At 43.5% G+C, this 18,994-nt stretch overlaps 1 protein-coding gene and 1 long non-coding RNA gene across 4 annotated transcripts in view; one reads left to right on the top strand and one right to left on the bottom strand.

The window, feature by feature from the left end:
* Positions 1-18,994, top strand: part of LOC126545019 (uncharacterized) — a 56,395-nt gene that overhangs the window by 5,582 nt on the left and 31,819 nt on the right. Inside the window, exons 1-2 of one of the 3 annotated variants that reach the window (XR_008615125.2) lie at positions 3,372-4,375; positions 8,263-8,344. Coding sequence is in view for 2 of the 3 variants with exons in the window: in XM_055078124.2 (XP_054934099.1) it covers positions 3,585-4,375; positions 8,263-8,344 (873 nt within the window). In the remaining variant the exon portion in view is untranslated. Of the gene's footprint in view, positions 1-3,371; positions 4,376-8,262; positions 8,345-18,994 lie in introns of those variants that run through there. The other 2 variants (XM_055078124.2, XM_055078125.1) reach the window with 2 other exon arrangements.
* Positions 10,396-16,347, bottom strand: LOC129388092 (uncharacterized). Its single transcript, XR_008615134.2, has 2 exons — positions 15,202-16,347; positions 10,396-12,008 (listed from the first exon to the last, which is right to left on the bottom strand). It is a non-coding gene; the product is annotated as an uncharacterized lncRNA (long non-coding RNA).

Genomic DNA, 18,994 nt, shown 5'->3' with positions numbered 1-18,994 from the left:
GAAGAGGTGCGGCCTGTCGCATACCCCAACTGTCACTAAGGCTTTGTTCGCCTAGGAAACCTCGCCAAGCACCTCGATGTTCGTGTGCAGCTCCATGGCTGTCTACACAGCAGCCACCACTTTGTCAAAGTGTCAATTGGGGCTGCACTAGGGCAACAACATGCGCTGTCAAGTGTGTCTATATTGAGAAGAGATTGCTCTAGATGTCTTGCCTCATCATATACAGAGGAGTACTTCTGTACATAGTTATTGCAAGAGGGGCACAAATCAACACTTAGGTATACCAATTGCTAAGCCCTAATAAAACACTTGGTAGTGGTGCTCCCTGTCTAGTTTATAAGTTAATTTGTGCCCCTTTTCTAATAGTCACCAGATACACCAGGGAGGGGGGGGGGGGGGGGGAGTATTCTATAACTCCACCTACTGGACATGGCCATTTCATCTGCTGCTGAAGTCAATCAGCACTTCAGCAGCAGATGAAATGGACCTGTCCACTAGGTGGACAGTTATAGAATACCCCCGCCTGCTAACGTCCCCCCTGCTGGGATGCAGGCTCCAAAAAAAAAAAAAAAAAAAAGAAGCAAGCCTGTACCTTGTTTTTCATTGACTTAAATAAAACTTTGTTCTTAATTTCTCTGTATCAGAAGTTTTCTGAATGCAGTGTCGCCAAGAGACATAAGCAAGTTGCACGATGCTGCCCACTGCAATCTCTGTATTGCGGGAAATGGTGTTTCAATGTGAGCATCCAGAGAAGTAATATGCATATCGTAATATGGTAATCATTCAGTGAATAGGCATGTTGTTTGGGAACAGACTCTGCCAGTTAACTATCGTGTCACTCCAATTGTGCCGCCTTTAGATGGCTGCTGCCGTGCCACAGAGATTATGCAAGTTTCGCGTTTAAAACCTTTCATACGGTGTTCACCGCCATAACCAGCAGCCAGGTTGGCTGCTTTCGTGCACGGGAAAAATTGTGTGAGCATTATATTACTCCATCTTCTTCATCTGTATATATTCATCATCATGGCTAGCATCATCGTTTTCAGCACACGACCTGCTAAATAAACCGTCGAGGTTTAACAGCTGTCTCGCAATATATAAAAGAAGAGTGAAGAGGGTGAGTATATGCAGCATGGGGGAAAAACATGAGCACAACGTGTTCTCAGTGGATCGAGTTGCGGTGAAAAAGGTATGCGTTAATTTGCCTGTTGTGCGGAAGCAATTAGTTGAGCCTCTATATAAAGTAACTTAAAATATTTCTCGCCTATATCAGTGCGTAATGAATATATGTTTATAATAAATGTCGGGTATAATGTAGAGTCCTGAATGTTTGGCTGCGCTTGCTCAAAAAAAGATTTTGCGCTCACCGCTGCACCGTTCTTGCTAAAATTTTGCATAAAGATCGCATTTTGGCGTCAACTTCATTTAGTATAACACTTGGCATAGTTAATTGCCTGGTTTCTAAAAAAAAGTGGAAATTTGCCTGCGCTTATGGGGATGTGAGCTGCAGCCGTGACGGCGCAAGCATAAACTTGTGTCGCCAGCTGTCCTCATCTGCAGAAAGCAGCGTTTCATGGCCTGTTCCAGGAGCGCGCAACATGCGGAAACCCTCCCTGAAACGTTGCTTTCTGCAGATGACGGCAGCTGGCGACACAAGTCTATGTCAGGGCCGGCTTTTCAGACATCATTTTTCCCATAGACGGAAACAGTTTCTTATTTTTGTCTTAAAAAACAGGCGACTAATCGTGCCAAGTGTTAAACTAAACAAAGTCGCCGCCAAAATGCAATTGGGCATAATTTGAGCAAGAACAGTGCAGCTGTGAGTGCAAAATCTTTTTTTGAACACTCGCAGACAAATATTCAAGACCCTGTATTTTTGTTTTTGTGTTCAAAATAACTTCGTAATATTTTTTTTTTTCGAAAGGTCACCGACTCCTTTGTTATTCGGCCACTTCAGGGCTCCCACGCAGGCCGTGTAGCTGGACTACATCGTTAGCTTTCGCCGCTGCAGCTGTACTCCCGCAAGGGTTTCCATGTCAATAGCTCCTCAAGACTCCTAACTGGTCTCCGAACTGGAGCTGGTAAAACGTGACATGATAAAAAAGCAATTACGAAATACTGTCCGGTTCAAAGCAAAAATTCGAGGCGCCGATGAGTTGCTGGCACTTCATTGATTGACATTTGATGTCGGGCGCGCTGGCGCCGCATGAAACTCTTTGTTAAAGTCCCCCGTAGCCATGGGGTCTTTTCCTTCCTCCATGCCCGTAGCCCAGCTCAAAGTCGTGGGTTTGATGCAAGTTGTGCCGGCCGTGTTTCGATGAAGGCGAAATACAAAAACGTTTGAGTACTTACATTTAGATGTACGTTAAAGAAACCCACGTGGTCAAATATAATCGACAGCGAATTGTGGTTTCAGCAGATCATTCGTGGCATTAGCCACTCCTCCTTTCAAAGGGAATGCATATGCATTCATTCAAGAGGGATGATCTCTGAGTGATGCTCTGCAGCTGGCCTGTGTTATCACAAAATCATGTTTGGTCTCCTTCGAGGTTTTGGTTGCCTCGCTTGGTACATGTCATGAACATGGGCCTGCATATCGTGAGAACACTGTCGGAGGAGTACAAGATTAAAGGGACGCTAAAGGCAAATACTAAGTCGACGTGGACTGTTTAAATACCTTTCCAGGAACCTCGCAATCTTGTTTCGTGCCAAGAAGACCTAGTTTACGAGAAAATTGTGTCTGAAGGGTCCGAATACCTTTTTCGAAATTCAAATCTCCCGCCACCCAACCGCGGGAGTGGTGACGTTGCATACGCCATCACCGCCCTTTGCTGCCGTCGGCGAGTAAAATGGCGCCCAACAGACGACGGCACAGAGCCAAGACAGCGGCGGATTGCCGCTGCAGCTGCTTTTTGGTCAAGTGGCGTAGACCGTTCGGGCATCCCGCGAGATCACATGGAAGTTGAATTCTCTGCTACTTGTAGTTTGTGTGAGTTTCGCGAGCCAGCAAAACCAGCGCAGCGCTACGCGATCAGGAAACCATAAAACAAAGTAGGAAACTACTGAAACGCGAAAGCGTGGGCGGCGCAGTCAAGTGAAAACGAAACCTTTCGACCGCCCGCGTCGTTGTCAACGGTAATTTCAATGATTTCTTTATTTCTAAATATGAAATCGAACTGGACAAGTAGCATTTTATTTCATATTATAATACAATATGAGGATGTTTTTTTGCAACGAGTAGTTGTGTACTAGTGCCAGAATTTAACTTAGTAGTGCTTTCGTCATTGGGCAAGTGCTTGAATGTCCCGGGGGAGTCTCTAATCATGCCCTGCATTTACCTCGATTTCTCGATTATTAAGGCTCCGTTCGCGATTCTCGAACACTAATCTATCACTTTTGCTTGACTTAGTATTTGCCTTTAGTCTCCCATTAAGCAAGGCATGTGCGCAAACGTCGTTTGTATGTCGTTTGTACTAGGGTATTCATAACATACATCCATTTGCAAAGCGATGCTTGCTCGGCTACCCAGACGCTCCGTGCGCGTACCCGCGTTATCACAAAATCTCGGCCTGCCATGAAGTAGGATGATAGTTGTCCAGAGGTCGCCTTGGTTGCAACGCTTGCTTGTCAATATGGGGCGTCCGCGTATTGTGAGGACACCATCTGAGGAGCGCGAGCGCAAGATTAAACGTAAGGAAGCAAGGCGGGCCCGAATACGTGCCCAGACGGAGGAACAGCGTGCCGTTTCGCGTTCAAAGCACGCTGAACTTCAGCGCCGCAGGCGCCAAGATGCGGCACTGCGGGAACGTGAGGCCGAGGAAAGGCGACTACGCCGACAAGACCCCGTAATTCGGTACCTGGAAGCGGCCAAACATCGCGCCCGCCGTGAGGATGCGGCAGTGCGGGAACGCGAGGCCGAGGCTAAGCGGCAACGCCGACAAGACCCCGCAGTTCGGCAGCAGGAAGCGTACGCACACCGTGCACGGCGGCAGGATGCAGCAGTGCGAGAGCGCGAAGCTGAGGCAAACCGACGACGCCGACAGGACCCAGCAGTCCGGCGGCAGGAAGCGGACGCACATCGTGCACGGCGTGAAGATGCAGCTGTGCGGGAACGCGAGACCGAGGCAAGGCGTCAGCGACGGTTGATAGAGCACACGGCACTATTCGGAGGACAGATCTTCAATAACCCATTTGGATATGCGTGCGACGTTTGCCGTCGCCTTGGTTTTAAAGCAGACCTTTCGCCTATCTGCGTTCCTCACGTGCCTCTGCTGAGTGCCGCGTTTCCAACTGAAGACGTGCCTTCATTCATGCTGTGCTCCACATGCCACAGCGCACTGGAAATGGGTACAATTCCTGTGCCTCATCGTTCCACGTACGGTACCATTGTACTTCATTCAATTAATCTGCTAAGTTATCTAGAGCTTGGCTGCCTGCTTAGCTGCAAATCGCATTTCAAGCAAAAACACACCAGCACCGTAGTTTTAGCTGCATGAATTAACTGAGCTAATATTCGCTTTAATATAAAGCCAATTCGTCATCAACTAGCTTCCTTTAAAATCGTTTCAACATGTCTGATAAGAAAAGCTACAAGAACATGCATACTAAATATAAGAGCACATGCTTTGCCAGCAGCTGGCAGAGTTGTGCGATCGAAACTGCGCCAGCAGTTTCATAATCCATGCAAACAGAGGCCCCATGAGAGCACCAAAATTGTAACAAATTGGGCTGTGCAGGATCTCTAACGCACCCAAGGGGGCAGTGAGGGAGGATAATAGCTCAGGCCCATTCTGTTCCTGAATTGGAGGCTTGGCGAGGCCTCCATTTGCCGGGGCTGTATAAGATTGCCCGTCCGTGACTCGTGGACCAGCCTCGGGTACCGACCTTACTGGGCTCGTTGCCTCTTTGGCATCTTGGAAGCGCCACCAAAGCATACCAAATAATGATATGTTACTTACACTGACTACTTGCACAAATTCTCTGTTTCCTTGCAGTCTGAGCGATACCAGCCAGTGTGAATGAACAGCTGACAAAATTTCTTTAGAGCGACTCTGCCGGCAGAATAACCATTCCCTAAATATGAACAATTTTAATGTGTTTAAATAAAGTTATGTCCATTTTGTATTGTCAACTATATCACAACACTAAAGTCACTTCTGTTGACACTTGCTTTTACTGAAACACAATTGTTTCATCGAAAAAAAGAAAAGAGAGATAACCATGGGATTTCATGGCTCATCTTCAATGGCGTGCTTTCTTGCAGGCCTTCGATTATAATTGTCACAGGAGCTCATTGCTAGTGGTCCTTTTTACAAAATTATTGCACTGTGCTCTTGATGTTTTACTGCAACATTTTATAGTGCATGGAAATAGAATAGCCTTTTTGTATACGTATGAGTGGTTTAATGGCAGGGGGGAAGAAAGACTTGGCAGCACAGACACTCGCATATTGTAAACATGTGGGCATTCAACGGCAGGGGTGAAGAAAGGCTTGACAGCTGCTCTGTCAAGGATAGATGCTCAGAACGTCTGTGCTTGACAGAGCGTCTGTGAAGTCTTTCTTCACCCCTGCCGCTGAATGCTCATACGTTTACAATATGTGCGCACCTGTCCTATCAAGTCTTTCTTCACCGCTGCTGTTAAACAGCTCATAGGTTTACAATATGCTGCACCAACTGACCCTGCAGACTACTATCAAGAACTAGCTTTCCTTTTGTAAGAACATACACCTAATGTAAACTCTAAAACACACACCTGGATAACATATTTTCCAGACTATATTCAACAGGCCATAGTTTGTAAATAGTCCCCGCAGGTATTAGCTGAAAACTATGGTCTGAAAAATACAGTACTTAGCCCATACATTTAAGTGATGATACTTTGCATTGATACAACACTGAAGTTTATTCATGGTGGCAATTGTGCTAAAACGCACTTGGGATTTATGCTACTTAACATAATGACTTACAACTAGCAGTACAATTATGCAGCTGAGTACCATGTGAGCTTGCAAGCTCATGTTGCCATAGAAAGTGAGCAGTTTAGCTGTGCTCCTTTTTCAATGCAATTTCAGCTGTTCACATGACATTGCTGATTAATACATAATGCTGAAGTGAATAGCCTGTTATTCTCCATAAAGGTGCATAAGCCTGTGGTATCTGATATCTGAACTATCTCAAACTCTGTTGTCAGTTTTTTGTATATGTCCTGCTTTACTTTCCCATGTGTATTCAATGGAGGAGGGAGTCCCTGGTGGTCCTGATTGTCGTCAGTACAAAAAGCGTTAAACGCTTTGTTGTGCTTCTTGAGGACATGGGCTAGGTGACAGATGTTGAGAATTGTCATGCTCTACATTGCATTTATATGCAGTTCTTTGTCTTTTTTTGTTCTATTTTAGCTCGTGTCTCCTCCTCTCACCTTGAATTTTGTTTGCCTATCCCACGACAAGGTAGCCAACCAGTTTATAGGAAGTCTAACCACCCTGTCTTTTCCTCTCTTCCTCATCCCTCTTCTTGAGTTTTTCATTACTTTGTTTTTGTTTCTTTTGGTCCTAGAACTGGCAGAGGCTTTGTGAAGTTGACCATATTTGCATAATTATGTTGTAAAAACTTACTCTTAGAAGCAAGCACTGTAATATCCTGATTCATTGCCAGCCTCTTGCATAACCACCACTGATCCTGATGTTTCGCGAATGCTAGCTAGCGGAGACCCAAAATGTTTTGTTTCAATCGAAGCAATCATCTGAAGCATCACCACCTGTGTGAGAGACTCAGGTGGCCTCAGAATTAACTTGGTCATTCAAGCAATGCAAAATTAGCTGTGTCATATGTGGGCACCAGTAATCAGTCCAGCTAGTGCATTTTGTTATTTTTGTTGCAAACAGATGTGCTCATGTGTGTTATACTGACATTGATTTTATTCTTGTCATGGTCTGAAAGCAAACCAGAACGAGAAAGAGTTAGCAAGCTTAGTTCACATAGGTTTTGTACTTCTGTTCATCGTAATTTAAAATAGATATTTTTTCTGTGCACAGAATAACTTTTACCACGTCACATCAAGCTGACATGTTTTTCAAAAATATTATGATCAGTAAGTTTTACTATATTCAACTATTGATGCCTGAATGCACTCATTATCAAATAATGTTGTCACATATGCTATCATTGAATGCAATCAGCTGTCGAATAAATTTTAGGCAAGGGCCTTCGTAAGTTGCAGAAACTGGCTTTTTGCTCCTGTCCTGGCATATTATTTCTGCAACGAAATAGTGCTAGATAAAGGAATGTTAATGGTCAAATTTGAATTAGTGGCACATATTACAAATTTGCTTTTGTTAGAAACATGAACAAATGCAAACAAACTAGTGGGTAGAAGCGCTGTTTCGCAGTCACTAAACAACAACGAACAAGAGGACAACAAGCAGATATCCCATCTTCCTTCTCTATTTAAAACACGTTGGCGGGCTAGTTGGTTTGAATCCATGGTAGAGTGTATAAGCGTGACTGTACGAGGATGTAGGAAGAAACAGATACACAGACACAGTGCTTCACTCTCAACTATAGATTTTATTTTCACACGCATCGATAAATATATACCGTACGAGCGGAAACAAACGTAACAGCAAAAAAGAACATTCAGTGGTGAATTTCGATAAACCGTACACGTGTGCAAGGCATGGGGAAGACATGTACTGCAGTGTTCACAAAGATAAACCAAGGAATCGTATGTCCTTTTCAGATAGTGATACCGAATGGCTTGCTTACGCACTATTCCTCTAATTTTGCAATCTCATAGGCCTCCACAATCTCCCTCGTCATTCTGCTATGAGCCCTATACGGAATGGAAGTACTTTCAAACATGGGCATGCAGGAACAATCTTGGCAGTGAATACCCAAATGACCTGAGATTACCCTAGTGACGTTATATCGATGCTCTTTTAATCTCTCATTGATGCATCTGCCGGTTATCGATGCGTGCGAAAATAAAATCTATAGTTGAAAGTGAGGTGTTGTGTTTGTGTATCTGTTTCTTCCTACGTCCTCGTACAGTCGCACTTATACACTCTACCATGGATTCCTCCTCTGTACCAGAACTGGTCCCTGAGTTGTGTATGTTGCCTCTTGGTGCACATTCAAGCTATCCAGAAACTACATCTGCTTTGTTTGGCAACCTGCCTTATTTTAAGCATATGAGATGTGCATTGTGCAGCTAGTTGAGAAACATGCACCAAAGGGGTTCACATGGTTCTCTTCTGTATTGCAGAAGCGATGATGAAGATTTACAGAGTGCTTTGCAGATCCTTGCTAAAGAAATCTACTCCAAACAAAATGCTCAAGAAGGCAAGGTAAGGTTGTTATTCTTGCATGCCTCTAAGACTGACTGAAAATATTTCATTGGCTTTAAAAAGACAATAAAGAACAATAACTTAAGTTGTATTGAATAATTATGCTTCTGCAGTTGCGGAACAGCCCCTCTTGGCATGAATGGCAAATGGTTGCTAGAAAAAAAAAAACATACTTGTCAATACTTAGAGGTGCACCAGAATACATATTTATAGTATGTGTAGATTACTTGTACATTCTTATTAATCTTTTCAGGATAAAAGAATTGATTTCTTTTACCACACTTGTTCCTCTGCATAATCCCTTTTGGAAGGTGGGAGTTTCCTGTAAATAAATGCTAAATAAATAAAATTGTGCATATAGTAAACAAGAAAAGGTGCAATACTTTACTGGTAATCAACTTTCTCCTGCTAAATAGTAATGTTAAAAAAAATTCAGCAGAATCCATCTCACGGTTACTGTCGATGGTAACATGATTAGCATTCAAGCAGTGTAGCAAAATAGCATATTGCTGAAGACATTTATTTAGAATCAGTAGTAGTTATTCTGAAGCTTCCATTGCTTCGGCTATATGTAGCATGCATTGTTGCCGGTAGCAGCCCACTTTGCTATGACACTCGCATGGCCAAGGTTTGCCACGAACATGACAATGACGCAGGGATGATGATGGAATGACAAAGAAGGAATGACATCAATAAAATGACGAAGGCAGTTGACAACAACAGTGTGATGACAAAGATGATTCTGAAATGTTGCCAACACATAACAACGACAATGTGATGACGATTGCATGAGGACAATGGGATCACAACAATGTGTGACAATGATGGAGTCATGATGACTGTATCCTGCAGATGGTATGATGACTAGAACCGGATGGCTAAGATGGAATGACCGCGATGGCATGACAACAGTGGTATGATAACAAGTGCAAGATGATCTGCATGAAGACAACGCATTGACAACGATGGCATAACAACGGTATGACAACAACAAGATGAACCCCAGTACATGATGACAATGACATGACGACGATGGTGTGAAGACGACATGACGAGAGTCAAATGATGAAACTGGAGTGACTACGACAGCATCACGATGGTGGCGTGACAACAAATGCATGATGACTGTATCATGACGATGGCATGATGGCAAAGTTATGATGAGAGTCAGATAAGAAAGCTTGAATGACGACGATAAAATGACCACTACGGCATCATGATCTTGAGCACAAACCCACTGGCCCAAGACAACTTGGGCCATTGTCTCGGTATAAAAAGGGTGGCGACAAAGCAGGATGAAAAATCTGAGGACGAAGCTGGAATGACAATGATGGAACTATCCTGACAGTATCACGACCATGAGCACAATGAAGTAGCTCAAGCTAGTAGGCAACTTAGGCCAATGGGTCTGCGTAAGTAGCTAGTTAGTTAGTTATTTAGTTAGACAGACACGGACGGACGAAATGGATGGATAGATAGGCTCAAAGGGCATAAAGTAGATAAAGAATACCAATCACATCAATAAAGTCTTAAAGGGACACTGAAGGTTACTATTAAGTCAACGTGGACTGTTGAAATACCATCACAGAAACCTCGAAACGCTTGTTTCGTGCCAAGGAGAGACTTATTTTAAGAGAAAATGCGTTCTGAAGCGTCCGCGTACCTCTAGCGCAGTTCAAATCGCCCGCCCTCCGATCGAGGAGTACTGACATCATGGTCTCATAGTGACGTTGCGCCATCGGTGAGTAGAACAGCGTCCGCAGACGGCGCTACGGCTTTTCTGCGCAAAACGCAAGGCCGGCGTTGCGCGTACCCGGTGGTTCGAATGGGTGCGTTGCGTTCACCGGGTTGCTGTAACGCCCTCGCTGCGTTCACCCAAATAGCCAACTATAGCTGATTTAACTTGGCTCCCGTTGGATTTTTAAAAGGCGGCGGTAGTGCGCTTTGTATGTACATGCTTTGGACATTTCTTGTGAGCGTCTGTGAAACAGGGTGTTGTAACCTTTCTCTATGGTGAAACCTTTTCGACGTGTTTCTGCGTTGTATCTTCGATTTAAGTGGTCTTCGCTGCCGTGGTTAGCTTGTTTGGCTGGTTAGTACATGTGCAAACGGTCTTTGCCTATGACTGTGATGTTCTGGAGTTGTGGAAGGTCGTCGCCCCTATTTGATGTACTTGCGTTGTCGTGACATCATTCGAACACTATACCATAGAGAAAGAATGACTATATGATCAGAGCAGAAACAAGTGCTATAACCTCCCCTGGTGGTCGTGTAGGCGTCAGCTCTTGAAGTATTGGGCAATGCACAGAGGGAGCCAGTTTTATTTGCGGATGTGTGCTTGCACCAACTTTGACAAAACTCTGATCATTCGGGACCTATAAAAGCAGTGCTGTATTGTTTTTGTTCCCTGCTTAGTTCGCCTGTTTACATACTCGCCTGAATGTGTGCTGTTGTGATTTGTATGTTTTCCGCCGTCGGTCTGTACCAGATACCTCGCATTCAGCTGCTTATCGCCTGTGGTCGTTTTATAACTTTGCTGCAGAATTTGTCCTTAAGTCGAATAAACTAGGGAAGGAAATCGTGAAGCTTTACTCCCGAAAAGCGCTTGTACGTCCATAGAATTTACAGTTCAAATGCAACACATATCCTCATTTAAATTTTAGAAGAATATGATTTCATTAAATTTAAATTGCAGATAAACAGAATTCAATAAATTGAAGGTTTCTATATGCACTCCAAATAAGTTCTGCAAAGTGAAACGGTTTGTTACATTAAAGTTCAATATATGGAGGTCTAATTGTACAAAATTGATTGATATAGGGGTTGATTGGATACAGGGTGCGCATATTCACACGCCTGCTTCCTTAGTCAGTCGTTACGTGCCGGTCTATTTGGGCAATAAACCAAGCAACAATGTTAATGTTTTTGAACTGTTCATATATCGGGAGCACACCAAGAAGGTGATCTAAAACCTCCAGACATATGGTGACTATCTGTTCCAAGTAATAATGTGTACAGTGGCATAGCAGAGTAAACAAACAAAAAAGCTGTCTTTTTAAGACAGTGCTACATTTTTTTTCCTAATTACAGCAGCCGTGCAAGGTGTTCTAGATCAGTTACAATATTTGAAAATTCATTGTGATTGGCCAGTCTGTTTCCCCTAGTGTTATAATGGTCTCATATTCTTGCAAAGTTAATCATATTACTCCTGTTTCCTTACTACATTGAACTCCTGAAATGTTTTATCCCGGCCACTGCTCCTCATCCACCATGCTTTTTCTGCTTAAAAGTTCTCAAAGCAATTATCTTGCTCTCCTCTCCCTATTATTCAGGCAGAAAAACAGACCCACATGGCCATCACAAACTAATTTTCACTTACACATGTCCTGATGTTCAAAACGTTGCAGTTGAGTTGAACTTATGCAGCAGTTCATTGAGCAGCTCTACAAGTAAGCTTATGCATTCCACTCATCTTTGTGTATTGGAGTTGGAGCAACAAACAGATTCACAGGAAGATGTAAATACAAGTCGAATAAGGAATGTTTTGGGCTGGAGCCAACGTTGTGACAAACTCATCTTTGTCAACTAGTCCTCTTGTTGAAACACTGGCTGCAGGCAGAGGCCTCCCTTGTTTAGCTGATGTTGATCACTTGTAGAACAATCACTATTGTAAAAATAAACAGGCTATAGAATAAATTTTATGTACAGTAAGGTTTCAACATTTTCTGTTAATAACCCAACAGAACAAGACCATTAAAAAATTTTCAAAGCTCAAAAAGGCTTGCATTCAAGTGTAATACTGCATGCATACAGAAAAGCAAACTATTCAGTCAGCTCTCCTCTTGAAGCTGTACTTCACTATCGCAGCAGGCTAGCAAGCACCAAGTATGAAAGAATAAAAAACGCATTTGCACTTCTCGTCTGACGAAATTTACTGAGCTTTTACAGAAATGAAAATCATTGAAAAGGAAGTGGGTATTTAGGTTGAGATATGAGCACGTAATCTGTAAGCCTCGTAAGCTTATGTCAAGTAAAACAACATAAAATCCTGAGAGATTGAGCTTTTTAAGTACACATTTTATAATAGGAACACCAACCTTCTTCAGGGTGATAAAAGCACTGTAGATCAAGGTTCTCTACGTAGTGGAAACATTGCTAAATCTGTTAAGATGTGAATGTGGGCAAGTTCGTAACAAATTTCTAACTTGCTAAAGCACATTACTGTCCTCATCGAACAAATAACTATAGTTTCTTGTACATGTGCCTTGATCACGTTCAGCACAACATTATGCCTTTTTATCTTTCTTTAATACATTCTGTAGCTCTTCAATGAATTCAAGATGCTAGAAACCATGTTGAACTACAAAGTGCTTGCCACTAGAAAAGACAAGAAGTCAGTTCCTGTGTTAGAAATATTTATTGGTTAGAGAAAGGCTAAAATTTAGTAGGAACATTAACCATGTTTTGAAGTTTTCATCCTACTCATTTTACGGTTGAAGCTAGCTTGCTTCTCAGGTTACTTGTGCTTATAATTAAAGCACAACAAACAGATGAATGGCTTGCCAGGGGATTATCCACAGAAAGTGGTCACTTTTCTCACTCTCACCGTAGTGTTTGGGCTACTGCTGGTACTGTTGGCCGCATAGCAGCCAGTGCAGTGCCACTGAGTGTGCCGACGTGCCAGTTTTTCTTAGCATGTGGACATTCCTCCCACGAGTTTCTTCGATGTTGTTTTGACGAGGGCCGAACAGTGAATGAGCCAGCTAGTTCATCTTGAAATTTTGTAATTGGCGTAGAGTTTCCTTCAAGCATGCTACGAATGTTCCACGCATTTATGATGGCACTTCCAATGAGCAACTCAACAGCTACCTTTCTGTACCACTTGAGTCCTTTTCTAAGGCAGTTGTGGTATAACGTCATTTGTTCACTATAGTCGACGCCCTTTTTTGCTGCATTGCAATCGAGACCGGCCTGATGTTTCATGATTGGTGCGCCGTCCCTTGTTTTCTTCCCACTGTCCACCAAAGTTGCTTCATATTTGGCGACAGATGTGAGTATCAGAACAGGCCTCTTGTCCATCCACTTCAGTGCCTTCACTCCATTTTTGGACTGAAGTCCGGTAGCACTGCCATTTGCAACCTTTACTTCAGTGAGATCTTTTGGCAGCCCTTTCCTCACTGAGCGAACTGTGCCACGAATGAAAGTGTCTTCCTTTAGAAGGCGAAGAGTGAGTGGCAAGCTCATGTAGAAGTTGTCTACGTACAGCGGGCACACGACTTCCTTGTAATTTTGCAGGAGTTTCAAGCATACATCTTCGGCATGTCCGATGCCAACTGTTCAGTCACACTTTCCGGCATATACATCAACCTTTAGCCTGTAACCGTCTTTGGTACATGCCTTGAACAGCCTGACTCTGTAAGAACGAAAGTCTGCCTCGCCATGGCACTATTGTTTCATCTATCACAACCTCCTTTCCCGGCTCAAGCACAGTGGCAAAAATTTTGGTTCAATTTCTCTACCAGAGGATGGATCTTAAAGACATGATCCTGCAACTCTGCAACCAGTTAATTGTCCGCAAAATGCCGGAACCTCAAAAGTAGGGAAAAGGCGGCCACGGCTCATATTTTGACGAATGAGTTCAACACCATACAGGTTACTTTTTGCCCAGTAGTGACTCAGATAGGAAGATGGACAAGATTAATACAAATTGGTATTCCAACAAATGCTTTCATTTGTTGGAGATTGGTTTCCATCCAATTTTTCAACTTTGATTTAGATTTGGGAGTAGGAAGACAGAGGAGACCAATACAAATCAGTATTCGAATAAATGCTTTAATTTCTTGAGCATTGGTTTCCGTCCAATTTTTCAACCGTGATTTAGATTTGGGAGTAGGAAGACAGAGGAGACCAATACAAATCAGTATTCGAATAAAGGCTTTAATTTCTTGGGCATTGGTTTCCGTCCAATTTTTCAACCGTGATTTAGATTTAGGAGTAGTTGACTTCAACACTTGTTGTGTGAACCTGTTTGTCTCATTGACCATCATTTGCCAAATGTCATCCGTAATAAACAGTGAACATAAAGATGGGGCATAACGGCTAGATGGCAACTGAATGATAGTGGGCGGCCTAGAGTGCGGTGTCACACTAGGCGAAGTGGTTGTTGCCGGTGTCCATTTCTCTAGAGATGGGCTGAGGGAAATGAGAGCATCGTATCCTGAATCATTCACCTCAGAATCATCAGTCAGGTCTGACTCTCCATTCGACATGCTGGCTGAGGTCTGTGATGGTTCGTAAACACTATCGTTGTCACTGATTTCACTGTCTGTCCACTGCTGAACATCTGACACTGAAGCACTTGACTCATCCGCTGGTGATCGCGAAGTTGCTGGTGCATTCTTCTGGCCCAAAACTAAGTTTATTTGTTTCCTCTGCATTGTGCTTTTTTTTTTTTTTTTTGCATCCGGAAGGGGCATGAGGATCTATCTATTAGACACGCTGAAAAGTTTGGGAGTAGCAAGAAAAATGCAGGTACTTATTCCAACGGCACGTATTTCAAAAACTGCGGCGAAAGTTTGCAAGAAACCCAACTGAGAAATGCGCCGTCACTCGACTCTCCGAAACAAACTAGCCACCCCGTGTCCAATGCAATAAAAATATATGTTAGTTGCAATTTCAAACCTCAGATGGCAACACAAGAGCGAGAATTCTTGCGTGTGGGTCACTGGAGAGTCACGCCGCACACAGCATAAAAACGTTTTCATTGAGTGCATCGTGGATTGCCAGTGGGTCATAGCATTTAACATCAGACAAGTAGTCTACTGGCTATCTATAACCTCACACAACAAAAATCGTACCTCTGAGTTCAAGTGTGATAATGTTATCGCAGCAGCAAGCAGATGAATGCCCATAACTTTGCTGCTGCGTAGGAGCACAGGCTGTGCTGTGATGTCATTCAGAGTGACACGTGACTTAGATTCAAGGCAGCATCAGTTATTTGTTGAATCTGTACGTTGCTTCAGTGGACTAATTAAAGTTTAGAGAAATAATGAAAAATACAACCCGAATGTCTGGGTGCTTTTGTTTTACTTCGCACTGTAGCAATATGAATTTCCATTTCGTCTCCTTTTTCCGACGTTTGCACGCCCGCAGAGAACGAAACTATACGTCATTGTCTACTGTGTTCCAGCATTGCGATCATGCTCCTTCATCCCCTCGCGTTTGCCTCAGTGCTGGGGCACTGACTTATACCGCTAATCACGTGTTCTCGTGTAGAGCGCGCATTATCGTCCGCTACAGGAAACGAGACAAGCGCAACAGCTCGCACGACACCGTCACCGGAAGTGTGCCGGTGACGGTGAAAAAAAGAAGACGGCAGGGTATACCCGCCGCGCGACCCCTCGGCTCCGGTATGGGAGAACGCAGTGAAGGAAATTCGCTTACACAGGCGAAACGGGGAAAGTCGAGAGAGTGTTTATATAGGCGGCGACGCTTGCCTCCTGAAATCATGTGTTCGCGGCACTTCAATAATTCTCTCTCTGCTGTTAATGAACCAATTTGAAAAATGCTTGCGGTAGAACACTTCTTAGAGGGCACGTAACAACTTTCAGCGTATAACCAAAATTTGTTATGTAGCCTGTGAGGGGCCCTTTAAAACAAACGCGGTAAAAATCGGGTGTACCGTGGGATGTTGTTACAGCTGCGTCGAGCTTCACAGCCCCCTACACAAGCATTGCTGTGAAGCCTGTGGCAGAAATAGAGTTTTATTAAATGAAAGGACTGCATAGAGCGCGCTCTCGTGTTGTGCTACGTGAATTAAATCATTCGTTTCCTGCCTGCACAAACGTCTGCATCTCGAGTAGATTTCGAGCACACCGTATAATAATGTGCAGTTCCGTCGTGCTTCGCAGCACTATACACAAGCACTGCCGTAAAGCTAGTGGCAAAAGCACGATGTCATGAAACCAGATCAATGCATATACCACGCTCTTTTGGTGCGCTGTGTGAATGGAAACATTGCTTGCCTGCCTGCACAAACGTTTGCATCTCGAGTTAATATCAAACAAACCATATAATATATGTGCACACCGCACTGCATGCAAGCATTGCCGTAAAGCCTGTAGTATAAATAGGGTTTCATGAAGTCAAATGAATGCGCAAACCTCGCACTTGTGGTGTACAAGGTAAACAAAGAATTCGTTGCCATGTCTCCACAGTAGTTGGTCACGTTGATTTGTGTGAGCATATAGGTTCATGTGCCCCATCTACCTCTGTGATGAGAAAATAAGCAAGAATATCAGCTGCTATGTGTCGATGCATATGCTTTTTATTACAAGGTGTAGGAGCAGTACATCTTACTGCATGAGTAAGCCACTGATGGAAACAGTACGTTCCTTGAACATTGTAGCTATTTAATAGCCTAGGAAGCACGCTATATTGGAAGTTGCAATTTTGTTTCTGTTCGCGAAATTCAATAACTCAGTGCATTTTCTAAAAGCAAATTTCGGAATGATACGTGTGCTGCGTCAGTAAATTAAGTAGGCAGCACATAATTAGGCTAAACCAGAGGAATATCTGCAGGTAGGGATTTATACAAATGTACAGAGTATTTTTTAAAAAATGTTTTCTCAAATGTTTTCAGTGTGGATCCAGTTGCATATGCGCCCAGCGCTGATTTCCAGCGCTTAATTTTTGTTGAACCTTGATGTAACAAAGACGTAACACTCAGCACTCTACTTTGTTACATCAAAAATTTTTTTACAATGGAACACTGCATTCTACTATACGTGCCGCTCATGCGCCCCAAAATTTTGGCCCCTCTAAGGAATTCACTGTTTTAAGTCACTGTTCTCTAAGTTTCGTCCGAAACTTGAATAACGCTACTTCCAACACTCGTGAAACCAGCAGCCACGTCGGCTTGCGGCCTTTACACCGGCCGCAAATTACTTTTAAAAAATGTGGCACGCGCGGGCCGTGTATATGCACTCTGCTGCGCGCGGACAGCCGTATGCACGGGCACGGCCGGGCAAGAGACGTCGCGCGCTCTCCTACCCTAGCGCGCGCTTGATCACGGGACGTGGACAGCGCGCATAAAGCTGCCATCCTTCTCGGCTCACCCTCGCACCCTTTCATTCGCAATTAACCCCAGCACGTGGGATGCAACGGGGCACTATAATTTTTGTCACACTTGGACTTTAAACCAAACATCAGGGCGATGGCGAAAATTCGCTTAGGGTGTCCAAAAATTGCTATCGCAATAATACACTATGGAGAAAGGTATTATGGAAATTATCTGTGGATGGGTCGAAACCCCCTAATTTCCCAAACACGCACCCATCCACTGGCACGCTGCACACCACGGATCCCGCGCGGCACGCTGCATGATTAAGGCGTATCGTTCTTCTCTAGCTCTATGATCATTTCTGCAGTAGTCACTTGGCGAGAAGCTTAATTTCCAACCTATGCGCAAGTGTCATACCTGAATTTCGAAAGTACACGGACCATATATATGTTGGCAAAATAATCGGAACTCACTATTTAGACTCGCCAAAATTATACTTAGCTGCTCACTTGAACTCATAAGAATATACTACTCAGCCGAGCTCACTCGGGCTCAAACTCACCAAAATACTGCTCAGCTGGGCTCACTCAGACTCATGGGATGATCTGAGGGAGTTGACTAATCAGTGAGTTTGCCAGCGTATGATGTGTGCTGAACCACAAACCTGGCTTTCTTGAATAAAAACAGTTGGTCGCTGCAGCATATGGATACACATAAGTGTAATTCAGAGAGCATGGCATTGTAAAGGCTGCCACAGTTACCATGCCATGCTGCAGCTCATTTCAATCATGTCAAATGCAATACCCCTTCCAGCTTTTAGTCAGTCGATCAAATGTGATTGCTATTTATCTCATCACAACACCTCATTTTCCTGCCTAAGGCTTTGGGTGAATTTTCCTTGGCATCCATTTTGTTACTCTAACAGGTTACCAGTTATCTGTTGCCTATGCGAAATTTGAAGTTGTGCACATTTCATGTGGACTCTATGCCAAACTCGTAGTAATGCATGCGTTTTTGCAGTTAGGTCTAGAGTTACAGAATCGCATGTGGGAGTTACTTTAGTTAGCAACTGTAGCTTTGGAACAAACATGTGCATGAGAGGGTGCTTAAGTGTTACCTGTCAAGACTGGGAGCACCAAGGCAACTTGTGCAGTAAAGGCATGGGCAGTACGAGCCCACAGATTTTTTAAGTGTGGCTGAGGTGATGCGTCTAGACTTCACTATGAAGAGAGCCAAATAAAAGGTTGCATCATACCTATTCATACCTATCATCATACCTATTCTGGAGCCTTTTCTTGAGCTTTTCTAAAACATTAAGCTCAGCCTGTACACTTTATCACAGCATAATTATTACATGTGATATAAAACATTGTATTGTGCAGTTTCTCCAACTCTTCATGAAGGCATCTATCCATAGATTAAACAGGAATAGGCTCAATGTTGACATATCTCCACAGTAGCATCTCCAGGACCTCGTACTGTCACATTGCATCACAGACATTATTTAAGTGAACTCCAAAAGTGAAGCTCTTCGTTAACATTGGCTAAAATTGTATCTTTATATAGCAAAGTGATCATGCATAAATCTG

Source organism: Dermacentor andersoni, chromosome 10 (genome assembly GCF_023375885.2).
Source record: "Dermacentor andersoni chromosome 10, qqDerAnde1_hic_scaffold, whole genome shotgun sequence".
Taxonomy (NCBI): domain Eukaryota; kingdom Metazoa; phylum Arthropoda; class Arachnida; order Ixodida; family Ixodidae; genus Dermacentor; species Dermacentor andersoni.
This window is presented reverse-complemented; position numbering and strand designations above follow the sequence as displayed.